This window comes from Aplidium turbinatum, chromosome 1, assembly GCF_918807975.1.
Source record: "Aplidium turbinatum chromosome 1, kaAplTurb1.1, whole genome shotgun sequence".
NCBI classification, from domain to species: Eukaryota; Metazoa; Chordata; class Ascidiacea; order Aplousobranchia; family Polyclinidae; genus Aplidium; species Aplidium turbinatum.
In genome coordinates this window covers 14,443,942-14,464,093 of record NC_137472.1, presented here as the reverse complement: position 1 = coordinate 14,464,093, position 20,152 = coordinate 14,443,942, and the positions used below count along the sequence as shown (strand labels likewise).

General features: G+C 36.3%; 2 protein-coding genes across 2 annotated transcripts; one reads left to right on the top strand and one right to left on the bottom strand.

Annotated features, from left to right (window-relative positions):
* Positions 1–710: 710 nt before the first annotated feature.
* LOC145780483 (uncharacterized) lies at positions 711–15,590 on the top strand. The gene is made up of 9 exons (XM_082592133.1): positions 711–1,233; positions 2,065–2,139; positions 3,518–3,655; positions 4,023–4,153; positions 5,751–5,950; positions 8,234–8,378; positions 8,794–8,947; positions 10,687–10,803; positions 11,456–15,590. The coding sequence occupies exons 1-9, from the start codon at positions 711–713 to the stop codon at positions 12,097–12,099; spliced, it is 2,127 nt and encodes a 708-aa protein (XP_082448259.1). The 3' UTR covers positions 12,100–15,590.
* Positions 15,591–15,726: 136 nt separating this feature from the next.
* On the bottom strand, positions 15,727–18,941 carry LOC145780350 (uncharacterized). The gene has a single exon (XM_082592078.1). The coding sequence runs from the start codon at positions 18,939–18,941 to the stop codon at positions 17,868–17,870; it is 1,074 nt and encodes a 357-aa protein (XP_082448204.1). The 3' UTR covers positions 15,727–17,867.
* Positions 18,942–20,152: the final 1,211 nt, after the last annotated feature.

Here is a 20,152-nt window from a genome sequence, read left to right as displayed (position 1 = left end):
CAGGGAAACATTGCCAACCTGGGGTAGGAAAATAAAATAAACCTTTGACTCTAGAAACTTACAATAAGCATGAGCTGATTTGTAGAGGTGACACTTGCTAATGGTCACACATTGTTATGACATCTGTTCTTTGGGTTAGAGTTTATAAATTGTTATAGTAGGGTACATAAACTTGGAAGTATGTTATTTTATGGTTAGTTGCCATGGTGGTAATTATCTACACAAAAGTTTAAAGATTGTACACTATACATACTTGTTTACTTAGCAACAAATAATTAATTTCTGTTTGTTAGGTGCATATCTTTTATATATATATCATAACTGTTAGGAAAGTTATTATGATGCTAATATGAACAATTCTGAAATTCTTGTACACAATCCCATTGCTCCTATGTACAACAGTTGCTTGAGGAATGATTCAGAAAGAAGTGTTGAATGTTCTTCACTTGAAGTGAGTTTCAATAAAGAAACAAAGAAAATGCACAGTGAAATTGCTGTTGAATCAGCTCTTATTTGCTGTGATATAAAAGAAAATGGTGACCAAACGATTAATAAACCATTGGATGAAAACGAAGAAATAAAAACCATTGATTTTGCCGTGTTCGATTGAGTCACCAATTGCAAATTGTAACTGTGCACTTGGTTCAAGTAAACTTCAATATTCAACTTTTAACTGTTCATTTCATCTTGGCGAGGAATCGTCTGACACTATGCAACAAAGTGAGACACTGAATCATATCGTTGAATTAATTGATGATAAAACATTGCAAGAAGGCACATCTACGATTCCATGCTCATCCAACCACAATCAAGAAAATGGAATCCTTGCACCTGTGTTGATTGATGGCGATGAAAACACAACTCAGTTAAGATTTAGTCCTTGCAATTTTTCGAATGGGTATGATCAAAATGAGGAATTAGTTGAACTAAATAACATATCAATTGAAAGTAACCTTATTGGTTCATCACCTGATTCAACTTTTGATTTATTTAATGAGATTTCCTGCTTTCCTCCATACAATGAGACACTTCCAGTGCACAGCAGTATACTATCATCTTCCTCTGATCTCAATCTATCTGACACTGATAAAGAACAATGTAAAAGTTTGAATTCAAACTTTTCTTTTATGAAAGCTAAATCTGTATCTGCAAGAGTGGAGGAGCATATAAAAGATTCTGGTTTTACTTCCACACAAGATTTAGCAAAACCACCCAATGCAACTTCTCCTTATGGTAAGTTTTTAAGTAAAAGTGAATATTTTTTGGTTTACATAAATCTTACTATTATAGAAAATTTATCTATTGCTTGTAATAGTGTAACCTATGTAGAGTATGCCTTGTATTTTGTTTTGTATTGCAACTTGTTAACAGTTCTTTATAAAACGTTACTGAAACTTTTATTTATATTTTAATTTTCAAACTCACAAGCTTTTGTTTTGTTTCTCTTACAATAAGGTTACTTTGGATCCTTTCCTTACAGTTTTGTTTATTTAAATTGTATATATTAATCATTATTAGCTTTTTTATAAGCTTAATATAAGTATAGCCATATATTTCACAAGTCTGCGCCATTATACAGTAAGAAGTGACTTTGCAAAGTAATATATATTTATAAACTGATAGACTTCTAAAGCATTCTGCAAAATTTACAACAATGATCCTCGGTCGGTTATAATCATAAAATTATATTGGCACTGTAAATCATAAATAAAATGGCACTGTAAAAGCAAACTATTAAATTTGTGGTATTACCTTAACCCTTTGTGTTCCGCAAGAATTAGGCTGCATTTTTATGCAAAATTCTTTATTTCTTATCGGGAAAATTCGTACTTTAAAGTGCAGTATTATTGTTGTTTGAAATAATGTTTATTTCAAACTATATATAATGTATTATTAAATAATGTATTATTATTTCTTTGTTTTATGAAGTACCGTATATATATATATATTTTCTTATTTCTGCTTTAATGCTTAACATCATATTAGCTTACAGTTTAATGTGAGCATCATCAATGCTTAAGTTTGCTTTACTTTAATTGATTATAACATTAATCAAAATTTTAGAAAATGACACAGTTTCAAAACTGCCGATGTTTGGTAGAAAAACTTCAGTGCCCTGTAGAAAAAGGCCCCATTCTTGTAAGTAGCTAATGGGAAACTATTTATTATTACTATATATAACACTTTAAAGTAGGCTATGCTATTTTGGTTTGTAAATTAAATACGGTACTGTATCTTGCTAACTTTTGCTTTTATTTTGGCATGTTTTTATCCATTTTTGTTTTTATTAACATACTTACATAAAATAACTTACCGGTACATAAGCCTTTGAAAATGTGTTCAATAGGTTGGGACTAGTTTTGTATGATTGTGTTTCGCACTTACCATAAAAATTCATTTTCAACCTCCGTGACATTTTAATTTTCCGGAAATCTTTTGCTTTTAAATATAACTTTTGGAGAGTTCATTTCTATACTTAATAGCTTTTATGGTTTGCTATGGCAAAGAGGTTAGCTACGTTTTGCTTTAGCATAAAAGATTAGATTAGTTTTTTGATGTTATGATGCAACAACTGGGTCAGTGGCGTAGCCAAGGGGGGGTTTGGGGGTTTCAACCCCCCCCCCCCTTTTTGGCAGCGTGTGATGTCACGATATTGAGAATGATGCTTTCAGTCTCTTTATGTCTCTAAAACAAAGTTTGCCTAATTTTGAACGAAACTACATTAAAAGAGGGAGTTTTGCCAATAGGTAATAACTACCAAACATTCAAATATCTCAGCCAGGAATTAGCAACAAGAAAACATAGTGACTTAGCTTTTCTGAGAACTTTTATTCTTCTGAGAACTTTTATTTCTGAGAAATTTTTGAAGAAAACAGGATCTTTTCCTTTTGCTATGCCACCAGACAGCACTTTTTTACAGGAATATTCATACCCACATTTTTGTTGAAAATGCTCTCAGAATGCACTAAATTCAAAGTAATTTTTCAAAATTTTCTTGGGTAGGCCCCTCAGACCCCCTCCCGCTAGGCAAACATGCCGTCAAAACACCCCCCTTTCTAAATTCCTGGCTGTGCCACTGAACTGGGTTGTCATGTCTAATTGGTTTTGTTGATAACAATACTTAATAATGTTTTCTTCAAACGTAACTGATGTGTATAACATTTCATTTTTTGGTGACAAGATATTCAATTTCTTAATATGCTTACACCAACCTCATTTAAATGTATTCAACAATTTGTAGGCTAATTCACACAATGCATTGCAAGTATTCAAAAAGTTTTGAATATATATGGCTGTTGTCGAAAGAAAAGCTACTGTTAACTTAAAAAGTTAAGATGTTTTAATAAAAATTGCTGTAGGTTATTATATTTATAAAAAGTTTAATTTTTTCAGACCTATTAAAGTTTTGCGTACTAGAACAAAAATTAAATCTACCAAATTCATCCACAGTTTAAATCCAAATCTATTAAATCACTAGGCAACAGGCTTTACACATAACTTTTCTTTGTCTGTTTAGGCATTTCTAAGACAAATGGATCGAAAAAAACGAAATTAGATACCAAAAGAAAAGTGACTTTCAAGGGAGTTACTATTTTTTACTTTCAAAGGAAGCAAAGTTTTGTTTCTGTGCCAAGCCAGGGTGGATCAACATTAGGTGGGTTACGTAGTTTACATCGAGTAAAATGATTTGAATTTAATTGAGCTAACCTAAATATTTCTTGGTTTCAATTGGAACCTTTAAATTTATCAGAAATTTTAGTTACTTTTTTTAAATGGAAGCCTTGTTACTTCTTTAAAAATTGTTTTTGCATAATCTACCGTATTGTCCCTAAATCTATTTGGGTAAAAACAATGCTGGTGAAAATTGTTTGTTTCTTGTGTTTAGTGTTAAAATTTTATTTTCCAGTGAACACTGAACGGTTCCAACAACCTACACGTACACGGCTTACTGGAGTGAGATCTTTCAAACTCGATTACTAAATACGCTAATTAATATTTATATGTGTGATTGTTTCTTATAGGCATGTCTTTGCAACATATGCACTCCAAACAGTTGTCTTTGGACCAGCACAAAAGATCTATTCTGAGGTATAGAAAACGTGTAGTCAAAGAGCGGCAACAACAGCAAAGACTGGATGAAAAACTGAGAGAGGTTTGCTATGATTTTACATGGTCATTGTTTAATTCTACGTCGATTAAAATTTGTAGCCGATTCGCCTTTACCCTAGTCAGCTGGGATATGTCACTTATGTTCACAAAAATAGAATTTGTTTTATGCTATTTAAAAGTTTCTTGATGTTGATTCACTACCAATTGTCGAATGTGTCGTCCAATTAGCGTGCTTATCACGGCATTCATTGATTCAGTTGGTGATACCGTGTGCCTGTTTATTTCATATTAGCCCATGGCAATATTGAACAATGGTTCGCCGAACTAATCACTACTTGCCGTAAAAATTTCTAGATAAAACAAGACTGCTATTGCATAACCAAGGCATAGCAGAACTTCTCCCTGTAAGCATTGTTTCTTCTACGTAACGGTATTCACCCAATGCTCAGCTGAGCTATTGGGCTGAGTAATGCATGAGTCATTCGCTTTCTAACCTGCGTATGTAGCTCGTGCAGAAAATCCTGATTCAGAGAGGTGATTAAAATTTTTGTTTTACTAGTTTTTTTGTAACTCCTACTTGATTTGCGTGACGTCATACAATGATTTGAAGCGCAATAAATTATTTTCTCGGTTCTTATTCATTTTATAAATGCTTTTGAATAGAATTTGCTTGGTTGACAATACTTATTACTTAAACACTATAAACAGCCGCCGGTTCAAATTCATCCGCTTCAAAAAGAGATGGGTTTCATAAAGTTTCACAACGCTTCAAAACATTCTTTGTTCTTCCATCACCTTTTTCCAAATTGAAAGTTGTGTTTACTGCTAAAGACTGGTCTTGCTCACAACAACATCATCAATTATACGTTTAGTAATTAACACCTTACTTAATACTTACGGCTCGCTACTCGTTACCGGCAGACTATACTTCTATTATACAAACTTTATTGAGTTTGAAATTCAACAAAAAAACATCTTTTTCAAGCAATGCAAAATATTTTGTTCATCCATTTTTGTTTATCTCTTGCTGTTTTAGAAATGTATTTTTTTCCGTTTGAACCGCGCGTATGTCATTGTTGTTTTGAAATGAAAGGTCAAAATCACCCAAAATCTGTTTGGGTTGTCGTTTATTATCGGGAGCAAACTTTGCTGTGGCAATGTGCTTGGTTTTTGCTTTTTTTACCATGGAAATTTTTTTGCAATTCATGAAAATTTAGCTAAATATATTTGTAGGGACAGGTATTAATAAGTAACCTCAAGATTGGAGTAACCGTTGCTCATATGCCACCTTGTTCACCTTAGATAGCATGCCCTAAGTTTGTATAGTGGAGTAAGTCTAGTATACGACACCAGGCGAATTCGCCTTGTAGCTTATATATTAGTTATATATTTGCCAGAATATTGAATTTTTATGTTGATGTATCAATCGAAACATGCCTGAACTTTCATTCGAATATAGATATAACCATCCTCAAGTTTATCCCGCGGTGTTCAGCATAGCAATGTTTTTGTCATTTTTCGTGGCAATCAAACTGTCTGAATCTTCAAAAGCGAGAAGTGAGCCTGGGGACTACCTAAACAACTCGCGTTGTTGGAGTGTTGGTATCATTGCTGTGAACATGGTTGTTTTTATTATTCAGCTAAAAGAGGCCCATCCGGATATGGAGGCTAACCAATTGATGCTGATGGTCAGTGATTCAGATCAGGAGGAAGAGATTTCCGATCTTTCCTCCGATGAATACTGTGAAGAAGATAATAGTGTGCACGATGTGTCAGAAGATGAAGATGATTTATATTTTCTTCAGCCAATTTCAGCCAAAAAAAGGAGAATATTACTTCGGTATGTGAATGTATCTTGTAACTGTTTCGTTTTTATATTTACTGAACTTATAAAAGTACAGCGGTTTCCATGCAAAAGCTTACTAAACTAGTAATAACTTATATTGTTCTTTAAGTGTTAGCATTGCGAACTAGTAGTGGCTACAAATCAGGGTTGAGAAAAACCCGGTTTTTTTTTAAAAAGATGCAAAAAAGGTAGATTCATGCTTATTTCACCTCACATACTACTTTTTACCAATGAAGTGCCTCTCACTCTTAGTACATGCTGGCATAACTCAATAAAATAATGCACTGGGGCTGTTCAACTATGAGGCCTTCTTGCATAAATGAGTTTTAGTGTGATACAAAGTGGCAGTACTTGATTTTTGTGTACAGAAATATCCACTGTGTTTTCAATTTATCCTTGGAAATTTACTTACTTCACAATCACATCCTTAAGTCCTAATTTGAAGTTTGTTTTAAGTACCTTGTGGTACTTTGGTTCATTTTTTCAATTTTCTTATAGAAATTGGACAAATATGATGCTCTGGGTTTTTTTTTGGTTTTTTTAAGTGGGTTTTTCTAAAAAAGCCCACCCGGTTTTTTTTGGGTTGGGTAAAATACCGACAACCCTGCTACAAATGACACGAAAGTTGGCCTGATAGAAAAACCAGTGTGAATTTTATATTTTGCACCTGCTGTAAAGAGTTGAGATGGTTGTGTATGCCTTCTATAATGCTCATCTCGGTTTAATTTCCATGTTTATGTCTAAGTCTATTTGCTGGCACTCCATTGACTCAGTTGGATGGTTATTGGTTAGGCATAGTGTTGGGCGATATTGAAAAAAACAAAACGATACGATATTTGAAAAAATACTCGATATTTCGATACTTTTCGATATTTTTGTTCTAATTAAGAAAAGAGCTTCTTAGTCTTCGAAATTAGTGTCGGATTGCTGTGGTGATTGCCGACGCAGATGCATGAATGGCGCATTAGCGTCGGCAATAAAATGCCGAGGCCACACGAGCGCTTGTAAGGTTAGGATTAGACAATCCTCCCAGTCGTTATGCCTCAGCCATAAATTTGCTCCTTAGTCAACACCCTGATGGAGCTCTGCGAAAGAGGCGTGTGGATGGGTATCAAAGCACGAAAGCGGCAAAACGTGGACGCTTCATTGGGAACGGCGAAAACAGTGTAGATTTACAGCCAAGTGATGAGCCTCTTGATGTGTGCGATTCCAGTGATGACACGACAACCTCATCCTCCGATACAGCATCTGATGATTCCGATTCTGACATCTAGTTCTTCATCAAACAGACTTTGTGTTGCTCGCAGTAGCCTATCCCAATTGTGCCGAAATTATGTTAGTGCATACGTAAATCGAGACAATCTTCTCGCAGGGAGCTATTAATTTGTTACCGGTACTTGGTTGAGCAATTAACGTTATTTTATGATAATTCAACATCGCTAGACGTCGAATTAATGTAAAACAAACGTAAAATTTTTATTGGGCATTGTTTTTACGCAATATAACCCGCCGGGAAAATTAAATTGATTTGTGCCGACTCGAACGTTGAATCAACCCAAAATTAACTTACTTTTCCTCCCCGTGAGTTATTCAACGTGAATTACCGTAACAGCGCGCGTATCGCGTTGTTCGGTTTATCGCTACTTTTGGTATCATTACATCACAACAAATCAAACAGTGCGGTCGTGATAGACTACTCCAGTATATTTTTCGCTTCTCATTTTACATGTTTTGGTACAATTTTTTTCATAATAAACGTTCACAGCAATTGCCACGGCAATTTCAACTTTTGTCGTTTGGCCTCGGCAACGTTTTTGTAGGTGTTTGCAGTTACGAGGTAGGGCTGTAATAGTTAAAATATCGAACGATATTGAAATAAATATCGATATTGAAAAGATATCGTATCGTATCGAAAATTCGATATATCGCCCAACACTAGTTAGGCAACTTATAAAAACATGGCGTTTGGCTATCCAGACTTTTCAAACTTGGAAAATTAACATCGTTTCAACATCAAGGAACCTTGAAACAAAAAAAGTAAAAAACAAAACAAAAAAAGTGTAAAAACAAAAAAAAAAAAAGTGTAAAAAGCAACTTTTACTGCCTGGGATGTTACCTAGTCAGCAAATTAGTCTTTTTTACATTGATTCAACATCTGTAGACGTTAAGTCAATGTAAAAAAGGACTGCTTTCCTGGTTGGGTACTTGTTTCCCCACAGAAACGAAATGTCGATAACTCCATTGTGGAATCAGCAGATAACTTTCAAATTCTCTTAGGATGGCTGGAGTGCAGAAGATCGATTCTGATGAGAAGTTCAAAAACAAGATGACTAGAGAGTCGAGAGAGATATGTGGATGCGATTGCGAGGGAGAGTGCCTCCCCTCCCAATGCCAGTGTGCGCTGGCTGGGATACCTTGTCAAGTAAGTTGCAACACACCACTTCAAACATTGGATTTTTTGTCGTATTCAGGCCTGCGCCCGGTACGGTTGTTGATGATTTAGATTAAGTAAACGGGAAGGCAAGGAAGCCAATATTCGTATCAACTTTCAGGCATGCCTTTAAGTGTCCTGCCAAATACAGCCGCATGCTCTTGTCCTGTCGAACCAGTGCCCCTTAGAACGTTCAACCAGGGCTCTCACCACTCGGCTATGTAGCGGTAGCCAACAGATATCGGATGATTGTTGTGTAAACAAACCTGCTTGGGCCTGCAGGAGGAACTAAGACCTACGATGACGACATCATCATCGCATTACGGTGACGTTATTATTGTTTTACTGTCAAATCTCGCATTCTGGTTCCTGCTTGTTCCTTGCTCCAACTCAATTATTTCTCCAGGTGGACAGGCAGTCCTTCCCATGTGGATGCTTAGTATCGGGATGCCGGAACGTGAACGGAAGAGTAGAATTTGATGCTGATCGTGTCAGGAGTCACTACTTCCAAACGATGCGAAGGCTTCGTCTGGAGGAGACTGGGTGTCTTCCTGAGAATTGTGAGTGATCATAGCATTGCTTGATCTTTGAAAAACTCTAGTAGACTTTTTCTGAATGATGAACTGTTTTTTGAAACTTTATTTGAAATGTTATTTTATATAATAAATAATGGCTTATAGTTGTTGTTGTTTTTCATTTTTTTTGTACAAATTCATTGCTAATCAGATTCTGAATAACAATCCCCGATTTGTTTATTTACTTTTAACTTATACCGATACTTACAACGAGTAAACAATTAAACATGGGTGACAGTCCACCGGGCATCTGATAAACAGTTTGACATTTATTTTGTGTCTTCAACATAGGCGCCGACTTTTCAAAAAACCTTGGGGGGCGAAAAAGGTGATGACGTCATAACCGTAACGCTATTTTACTCAATTAAAATAGTCTTTGATTAAGCTTAGTGTCTTGTTTATATTGACAAATAGGTCACAAACCGAATTTATTAGAACCGCTGCTTGATACGATTAGTTTTACGCATGCAGACGCAGTACGCCTAGTCGTAAAAATTTTGATATTGTTAGCTCGTAATTGGAACAGTTGGAAAACAAGACGATTCGTTTCCGTTTCGTGCGAGTGAGTAACAACGATCAAGACAGTAAAGTTATCGAAATAAAACGCAAAAAATCATGATCTCAAGCAGAGTGAAAACCCGCTATCAGTTATATTAACCTCGTTTCGCTAATTACTTACTTTCAAAGCGTTGACAACGGCGAAGTGTTTTCTCTTCTGTTTTTTATCGAAAGTCTTTGTAGTCTTTTATTGAATACAGTAGGCTATATACTCGAGTAAAGGTCGAGATGTTCGCAAGTGATTTTCACCTCAAAAAGGCAAGTTCAACTAACACGTGGACATGCTGTTGTCTCCAGCTCGGCAGTTTTCAAAATGAACGCACTAAAAATCATTGTCGACGTAGATTACGGAGTGTAAAATCGCGTCGGCCTAAGTAAAAGTTTTGAATACGTTTGTTTGCAGTGATTCAAACTTAATTTTCAAATTCAATGATTTCTTGTCAATTCTAAACTTTATGCATTTGTTGAGCAATATGCAAAGCTCACGAGACAAAACAGAAAGAGCTGTTTTAAGAGATCATTTTTTTATTTTTGCGTGTAGGATATAATCGTTCTTATTATTAGGTAACATTCCATGATCGTTAAAGTCGATGTCAAACCTGAGCGGCCGCATAAAACAATGATGCCAGCTTGCCAGGTTAGCTAGGTGATAATAGCGGTAAGAGACGTCGTTAATGCAGGCAATATCTGCGACCAAGACCATTAAACACCTTTTCTTTTATCGGTTTTCGATTTAATTCTCACACATTGCGAAGAAAACAATGCGTTCTGTTGAATCATAATTGTCTCACAGCGGGAAGACCTTGTTGAAAATAGCGCATCTAATTTAGCTGGTTTACTGTCCAGCAGCGTAAGTTACTTTACCATCTACTTTGAAATTTCCATACCGTATGAGAAAGCCATGCGATCAGCTGCTGTTTTGCGGGCAAGAGCAACGTAGGCTTTTCTTGCTTTCGGCATTCTTTAAGTCCGTTTAAATTATCTAAATCTCTTTCGCGAACTTTTTATCTTTAAAACACCACTTGGAATCACCATTTTTGTAGCCCCTCAACCATAAATTTACGGGGGGCGCCGCCCCCCGGCCCCCCCGGAAGTCGGCGCGTATGGTCTTCAATCAAAAGAAAACAACTAAAAACCTAACTTACTAGACCCTTGTTTCTACGCAGCAATGGAGACAGTAAATCGTCCCCAACCACAGAAGTCTCCCTATGTTCTATCCGCAATTCAAGAAGCCACTGATATCAAGAGTTCAACTGCTGCCTGTGCATTGACAGCGAATCCAGGTAAGTAATCTGTACTCCAGATGCATCATTTATCTATTGGTCGAAATTGCGATTGGCTAGTTTTGTGTGTTTTTTCTCTTCATGAGCACACCCTCAGAAGTGTTATTTTGATGGGCATTACAACAATAATTTGTTAGTACAGTACATGAAACTTAACACGATTAATTTTGGTTTGAATTTCTGATGGGAAATGCACATCATCATCAAACGCATCAACTAACAAGCAGATTGACCTAATTTAAAACAATATGTTAAAATATTGCATAGACAAGAAATAGCTTTGAGTCTTCGTAGATATTAGTGTTTTTTCAGAAAAGCCAACAGTTAGGCACAATAGTTGGCGGATAACACTATTTTGATTTTTGGTTTCCAAACTGAATTGATATCAATGCCTAGATAGATACATGTGTGGTTACTGGTTAGGTTGATCCACATGCTGGCTAGTCGTAATAAAACTTCCGTTGTCGTTGTTCGTACTGTTGCTGTCTGTGAGAACATTTATTCAGTCGATTTGTGTTTATCGTTGACCAACACAGTGAAACAATGCACGTGATGACATATCAATGTGTTTAAGTAAAGATGCACGAGGACTTTATTTGACAGCTGTTTGGATTGGTCAATTTTAAACAAAATTTTAAATTATACTTTATAGAGCCCGAGGAGCTTCAAGAAAATGGGCTGCGATCGACCCTTGCAACTGATGTACCGCTCACTGCTCAGAAAACATGGCTAACTGCCAATCATAATATCAGCGTTGCTCATGTTTCTCAGCCATCTTTGAAGAGTCCTGTTTCAATGAATAGAAGCTATGCAGAATCTCACAGAAGTTGCGAAAATGTTGTTGGCAGCTTTCCTGGCGATGTCACTGCAAATTTACTGAATCCAGGTCTTGCTTCCTCATCTCAGGATGACTGTTCAATCCTGAAGACTCCATATCTAAATACAGCTTCCTCCGAGCAACATTTTTTAACTTCCTTTGTGAATACTTTCTCCAACATCAACTCAACTTTCTCTCCGATGAATGTCAGTTCATCGCTTGGCCATACTGCCACTGGCCTGAAGCAAACGCTTAAACTTGATCCTATAGCCAGTTTATTGCCAACGTACAATTCTCCGCCGAAACATGCTGCGAGTTCTGCTTATGACTTTCCGCCACCAACAAGTTATTTGGGTGCTTCTGGCCACGTTGCAAGCTTGTCGTCTGCTGCAACTCTGACGTCATCGCCAGAAACCGGCTATCATGGTCATGATTGGAAATCTTTGAATCACGTGACTTCAGCTTCCCTTAATTTTTGATCACCGTAAAAGATTGCGAAATAGTTTTTAAAATTTGGCGATGCAATCGTAGTCTAAGTCCCTATGGAATGCTTCTTTCCGGTCATTTTGCGATAGTACTGTAGGTTCGCCTCCCTAAACTAGACTCAGGGTTAAAAGCAAACGTTTCTATGATAATCGTGACTGATTTAGGGCAATCTCTTCCACATGGTTTGCATACGCAACTAATTAATCGTGCGCGCCAAAATCAAGACACAACTTATTTTCTTTGTCTTAAGAAACATCTATTGCCATATCGAATACAAGGCGCAGGAATACAAGACACTTTGAACAAAGGACAATTCCGCCGATCAACCAACTGATTGCAGCATTGCGACCCTTTTAGCACTCAACCAAAGAGTTGATCCTTGGTTTGAACTTTGTTCAGTAATTAAAAAGAACAATGGCAGGGGTGAGAATGAACTTACGTCATCAAAATGATTACCTCCCTAATGCTCAAACCGCTATGCTAGGCTGCTTTATTTGATATCAGTATCGCGTGCATGTAACACTCCATCTGCAGCGACATGAAGATTACAAATACGCCAACGGTAGCAGTCGCCTATTGTCCTTTATAGAGTCACTCAAAACTGGCGTATTAGGCAAACACTTCCCGTTCCCTTTTTTATGTCAACTTCTTCTATTTTAGCGTCAAGTGTCCTCCCGCGCGTTCGTGCCAGGAATCGTACAATAAACTCTCAGAGTGGGAGCCAGACGCCTTCACCATTCGGCCGCATGGCCGACAAAAGTTAATAGATTCATGAAATTTAAATGTTCATGTTTGTTTTCAGTTGTTTTCCAAAACACGATGCAGTCAAATAGGTTTCTTTTTTATATAAATCTTCAGTTTTCCTTACTCGTCAGTTCAAGAGCAATCCATTACAGTGTTTTCTAGCTGCATAACTTATTTTAATAAAATCCTTATTTAAACAATTTTCTACGAACTAGACAATTTTGAGAAATTATTTTCACCGATAGCGTTGCATTATTGTACTACATGTTTGTACCATTGCCTTTGTGCTTTTTGTGTGTGTTTCAATGGAAAAAAAAACTGTTTTTTTCACCAGATATCGTCGAAACTCGTGTGGTTTGGCACTACTTTCGATGATGATATTGTTTATTGACAATCGCGTACCAATTCATGCAAAAGTGTAAAATTTTATTTGGTTGTGGTTGTGCGCATATTTTTAATCGTTATTTTTGTAACTAACTACGCCTATCCTGTTGTTATTAACGGTAGTCGGACAACTCGGCATGCGACAACTCAGCAAGTGCTTCAACTCAGCAATTACAATTGAGCAACTGCCAAGTCAGCAAATGAGCGTGTTCACGTCAGACTTGCTTGGTCATCGCTTGCCAAACTCATTTTGCTGACTTGTGACATTCCAAGTTATGGCTTAGCTCAGTTTCATCATTTACCAACTTGCTCAAATGTTACAAGCTCAGTTGTCGTTTGCTCAGTTCACAACTGTTGACTTGTTGGAGACTCGTTATTAACCAAGTCTTTTCCCAACAGTAGTTAACGCCATAAATGGTTTGTGGTATCTTCCTCTTGTAATGAAGTCAGACATATCTTCCTGTTAGAAAAATGCTACTTTTTAGGCATTTTACTAAAATGTCTCTTAAAATCTTCCACAACGCCAAACAGCATGTTTCTTAAGCTGAATATCAGTTGAGTTCCGTGGACTTGGAGTTGTCATTTGTTTAAGTTTTAAATATGTAAATCGGGAACTTGGTAAAATTTCGAGCAACATCTGTCACTTTAATATTGCGCACCTTTTTAAGCTGAGTATCTTAAAATACAACAAGCAGTGAATTTTTATCCTTGCGACTTAATGCTTTTTTCACTTTAATTTTTCCAGCGTTTACCCATTGAAATCATGTTAGACTTTGGGTAAGATGTGTACGGTCTTATCGTTTTCGCATTGTGGATATTGTTTTTCTCCTATTTGCTTTGGTAATTGTTTTTCTTTAAACTTTTATTTTTTTCTCAAAACCACCATAATCTCATTTGAACAACAATCTGTGACATCATTTCCTGCTGGTAAAATCCATTCTTGCTACATTAGTACATGGTAGACCTGGGTCACGTTTGCAGACTTCGAATCAATGTACTATAAAGGAAGGATTTCGTTAACTAGGTCAGCGCCCGATACGGTCCCAACTACCATAAATCATAAAGATGCCAACTTGGATTTAGGGTCCAATTCAACACTTTTTTAACATTTTATTTTCTTAATTTCGCGTCCCAGATTGTGTGGGATAGGGTCAAAAAAGTAACACCACAACTGTTTGTTTATCGGTATTATAAAGTGAAATGGTTGCTCAATCCAAAGATTGAAATGCGAAAGTTCTGTCTGGGGCTGCCTCTGCATTCTCGACAAAATGCAATCAATTAATTTGAAAAATTCATGTTTTTTTTATTACGATTGTTATACTGTACAGTATTTACATGTTTTTCGCATACATTTCATTTGTACGTGAAATACCAGAGGTTCTTTTTCATTGGTTACGCGGCATTAGTTTGTCTTGCACACTATGTTGCTACAGAGTTACTTCAGCAAAGAAGGCATGGCATTGTGTTCCACGTAGGCCTACAATCATGTTGAATTTTGTTAGAATCTTAATTTATAGGGAATTTATTTTGTATTGTGATGTGCGTATATTATGGCTGTCACAATGACGACCTTTTTCATCAATACTGCGTACGTTACACGTTAATAGAAACAAGAATATATATATCAAACTAAGCTACAAGCCTTTTATAGAGCTGGTACTGATGTCTCTTATACGGAATTGGGTCATCAAAACATTTGTAGTAAAAGCTTGCAGTTTCATAATTCTTTGATTTTGCCATGGGTCTACGGAATTTTAAACCAGACTCAGACCAGGTTATGCGATCTGATGCTTCCTTTCAAATAATGCTAAATTTCGTGTAAAAAATAATCATATTTGCAGATGTCAAAGTGAATGAAAATACGTCCCATTTTTTACATGTCATCAGAAAAAAAAGTTTTTGCGCAAGCGCACCTATTAAAATCCATGGTCTCTTCGCTGTTAGCATCATGTTGGACGTACTGGTCACTTGCTAAACGTACATTAAGTTCATCACGTATTTTCATAAAAGGTTGTTTTTTATCATTAACCTAACACCTGTGATACCCCGACAGTATTTAACCAGTTCATACTTCACACTGTCCTTGCTTTCATGAAACACCACGAATTTAGACCGATCACATTAAAGCGTTGTGGTAAACGTTTTCTTAAGTTTTTGTGAATAAGTATTTTTTGGTAAAATATCTTTGTTATACATTGACAGTGGTTGCTAATTGCGTATATGCAGACTATTTAAGTCCCCATGCAGTATTTGGATGCGAAGACATTGATTGGTTGTAGGAATATCGTGCGTTTTTTTGTGTTTGTTTTTCTGCAATTGGGAGCAGTATTTGTTTGGCAAATACAAGAAATTGTTTTCGAAATTTGGTGGAATCTCTTTTGAAGCAAAAGATGCCCAATAACAATTATTTTCATCACCCAAAAGCATTAGACATGGATTGGATATGCTTTGCAGGCAGGAAGGTTGAATTGATTTAGCATGGCATATGTGGAGAAGCTTTTCCAGCATAATGTTCAGTATGTCAAATAAGAACAGTGGGAAGATCTGCAGAGATCATCGCTACTAGTAACACAAGCCTTTCATGATTTTTTAGAATTTATTAAAGTTTCGATGATTGCAAAGAACTTAACAAGGTCCTACAAACATGATTGACAAACACGACAGTGCTGGTGTAAGAATGGATAATGGCAAGTTATGTAAGGTTACACTTCAAGTGAAGCTCTTAGCCTGAGAGCATCGCACATTAGCGGTGGTCGGTGGATGAATACAGCGTTCTCTAAAACCAGATTTTTACTGGTATTGTGTAATTGAAAGGAGGAAATGATTTCAAGCCTGCGGCCAATGTAAGCCTAAACCAAAACGTCACACAAAAAATTAGGCCTAGCATAACCCACTGGTTGTGATTCAAGAACAGACTAGGCGTTACTGAATATGACATTGCCAACTTATGTTACAGCGCACTGCATGTTGCTCATGAAATTATGATTGAAAAGTACAAATTTCACAAGAGTCGAAGATTGATTGTAGCAATCGTCGATTATTGATTCATAATCCTCGGACCTGAAGCTTCCTTGCGGTGCTTGATTTTGCATTTCTTCGTGCATAACGTCGGCCGCTCAACCAACAAAGTCATCAGGGCGGACAATTATTAGGTTACCTATGTACGTCGGAGCAAAATTAGCTTGTAGCTGAAAAGTCACAGTTTCTTAATGTTACTGACATACTGCTGTACCAATATATGCTCAGCAAAGCGTTCAAATCAATGTGAAAACTTTTGCATTGACCTGGAAGACAATAAAGAGCATGCACAAAATAACGTGGGACAAGAGGTTTTATACTGTTTGATTAAGTTAAAAAATGCAATACACGGTATGACTGTTGTTTTTGTCTCATAATATGAGAGCACCAAAAGGTAAATATTCTACAAAGAAGCAGTTGCTTTCAGTGGTGGATTTACGGCAAAATTTGAGGGGGCGCCAAACAAGTATGGAACAACCTCGCCGCAAATGGCTTGGGAAAATTTTTTGCGTTGTTATCAATAAAATTGCATATCTAAGTCAGGTAGGCTACCAGTCATTCCCACATCACAAGTCAACACCACAAGTGAGAATCAGTTGTAAAGTTGAGGCAATGCCATAATGACGCTCATGGCAATTAAAAGCAATACGGTAACGAACGTGAAATGATAATTTAGGTATTTTTCAATAAAACTTTAGGCTATACAACAGTGATTGCTCCAAGTGAATGAAAAGGGGTAACTACCAAAATCAATTTCAATAAATCACCAACCTAGAGTGCCTGAAGCTCACTGGTGCATAGCCCCAAAAAATGCATTATAAAAAACATTCAAACGGTGAGGCCTAGGTGTGCTTAAGTACAAGTGAGTGGTGCTCAGTTAAGATATTGCGAATAAAAAAATAATTCAAATATGAACAAAGCGCTTGCAGCAATAAGAGTCTACTATTTCTATTTTATAGAATAAGCGAAATCGGGCCTATGCCCTATCAGCAAAATAAAATATTGTGAACTGACAATGATGCAGTTGAGCAAAAGAACAATACGATTAAACTACTCATGCTGATAATGTTGCAAAAACGTCTCAATACGTAATTGTAATTTGTAACAACGTCTAAAAATGACATTAGATTTCCTCAAACAAGTAATTCGATCACAAACATGTTTTGAATAAAATACGTAATAAATTTAGCAGAGATGTGTTCAAGACCAAATCCAGCTTTACTGTTTAAAAGGTTGATGTATGGCATTCCATCTTATCTCTCTGCCTAAACTGCCATAAAATCTGGATTGCTACCATGCATTTTATTATTTAAACTTGAGTTAAAAAGTTTCTTTATTGGTTATTACTATTTTATATAATGTCCATTGTCTCTTGTACCGTTATCAGCGGTTATTAGGTCTACTTACCGAGACTAAACATCACGCATTGTTTTACGTTAGTAAAATGGAAATTTACAAGTTAAAGTATAGCATAAAAAGGAAATTTGCATGCAGACATAAAAAAACAAATTGGAGTTTTAGGGGGCGCCGCGGCGCCATAGGTAAATCCGCCCCTGGTTGCTTTGGTAGGCTGTGTCAGTTTCGATCAATTCAACTGATACATCAGCACAATCAACTACGGGAGGGTATTTTCCACTTGGTAGTTTACAAAAAGTGGAGAAGTCGATGATGAAACACCATGTGTTTTGGAGTGCCTTTTCAAATAGCTCTTGTGAGAAAACGATTTATAGCAGTTATCGCATTGGTACGGCTTTTTACCTGTATGCCTAGTCGCATGCACCTGTAGAGAGCTTATTCTGGCAAAAGAGCGACCACACGCACATTTAAATGGTTTTTCACCGGTATGAATTCTCAAGTGGGTTACCAAGTTACTTTTTTCGATGAAAGATCGGTTACAATATGAACACTTGTGACGGTAATCTCCTGTGTGCATTTTATGGTGGCGGGTCAAGGCAAATTTGTGGGAAAACGTCTTGTCGCAAATTTCACACATAAACGGTCTTTTTCTTGCGGCATTTGAGTCTAGTTTTTCCACTAAATCATGTAAATCAATCTTTCTTGTCGAATCTGCAACAGCACCAGGGTTAATTTTACTTGCAGCACTTAGGTTTAATCCCTTCATAAATAACAAGTCGTTTTTGTTACCCATATGGTTGCTACATGCAGAAACTGAAATGTCAAAAGTATCTAGAGTTTCTTCTTTAATAAATTCTTTAAAATTATTTTTAGCTGCAGTGTTACAAGAAATTGTTAAGTTGGTGCTATTAGAAGGTGTAGGGTGCGTCATAGTCTTCCTTTTGTCTTTCGTTGAAGTGACTTCTGAAAAGCTTGATTTGGTTGACAGAGATTTGATATTTTCAACATTAAAAATTTCATCTGACTCAAACATAGATAGTGATGTCTCAGCCGTTTCTGAATGATTTTCAGCATTGAGACGGTTGACCACGATACCGTTGGGTTTTTCAGGATTGGAATTGGAAAAATGAGATGATTGGTTAAGGGTATGAAAACTAGGATCATTTGCTGTCTCTGGCAGGCTTTTTTCTTCAATCAAGAATTCACCACACAAAGATTGCTTTAGTTTAAATGTCTTCTGTTGGTAATCCATACTGAAAGAATCAATCTCTGAAGTCGGGATGAGTAAATGAGCTTGTGGATATACTGATTCAAACATCTGTCTCAGCCTCATTATTTCTGTCATGACGTCATGGTGAAAATTTGAAAGCACTTTCAAAATCAAATTTTCATTTGAAGTAAGGATTTTGTTTGATTCATTCATACTGCTACTTACACATGAAAACGTCTTTTTACAAATTTAAACCTAAAAAAAAGCCAAACGTCTAAAATAAAATATATAAGTTTAATGCCATAGACAACAAAAGAAAAGCAAGTTGCATTTGTATTGTTACGCGTTATACGCAATCTATGAAAGTTGCATGCAGTAAATGAACTGGGAGTAGTCCCAGAGTGTAGTCTTAGGCAAACATTGACAACCTTAGGTGGTAAAAATAGCCAACTGATTGATGCAAAAGCTTAATCGAAGCCAAACCAAATGCATGATATTTAAATTTGTTTTTATTTTGAGCCCATCCGCACTACGAATCAAATATATATAGTTACTACTTTCTAAAACCTCTACACTTCTACAGCCTGCTTCACCCTAAAAGGGGGATCATCAGAAGGTCCTTATTCAAATATAATCAAATATATGCAACACAACAAGCAGCTGGAAGTAGCAAAATGACATGTAATCATCGAAAAGGAGATGTTTTTAATTGCCTTTCAACTTCGAGAAAGAATGGATTACCAACAGCTACGTACACTACATAAAAAATGCACCGTAGAAAAGAGGGGTAGCACCAAACTCTTGTGAAATTAATTACGTTGATTCTGTATGTTGCTTACGATTCTTCGAGCACTCGTGACGGTTTCTTTGTTCGGTACGCTTACGTTAATCATTCAGTTCGTACCTCTCAGCTCTAACAGTCACAGCAAAGCTATTCTTATACAACTTCAAAATATTTATTTTGAGAGATTTCATGTATAAGTCCTGAGCTGCAGTGTAAGTTAAGTTGCGGATGTTCCTTATAGTGAAGATAATGATGATGCTTAGCTTACTTATTAATGCTGTAACTGGAAACAAAAGAGCAACAAGCTGACAAATGGAAAAAAAACTATAGAGCCTGCGGCAATGCCCACAGGACTTTTGGTCAAACCACCTGATAATGAACATATGGGAAAAGGAGATGCTATTGCAGTACTTTTTTTTAGCTTTTATCAGCAAGGACATGATCGAAAATATTGTCTATAATACCAATCTCTATAGTGAGCAAAAAAGAAAAATATGTAAGCACTAACACCAAGAAAACAAAACAAATAATTGACATGTTCTTCCACATG

What these genes read in the sequence shown, in the direction of transcription:
- LOC145780483 (XM_082592133.1), top strand. Translation starts at nt 711, where the DNA reads ATGCAACAAAGTGAGACACTGAATCATATCGTTGAATTAATTGATGAT. An exon ending in CAATGCAACTTCTCCTTATG is followed by an intron (nt 1,234 to 2,064) that starts GTAAGTTTTTAA and finishes TCAAAATTTTAG; the next exon opens with AAAATGACACAGTTTCAAAA. An exon ending in AAAAGGAGAATATTACTTCG is followed by an intron (nt 5,951 to 8,233) that starts GTATGTGAATGT and finishes AAATTCTCTTAG; the next exon opens with GATGGCTGGAGTGCAGAAGA.
- LOC145780350 (XM_082592078.1), bottom strand. Translation starts at nt 18,941, where the DNA reads ATGAGGCTGAGACAGATGTTTGAATCAGTATATCCACAAGCTCATTTA.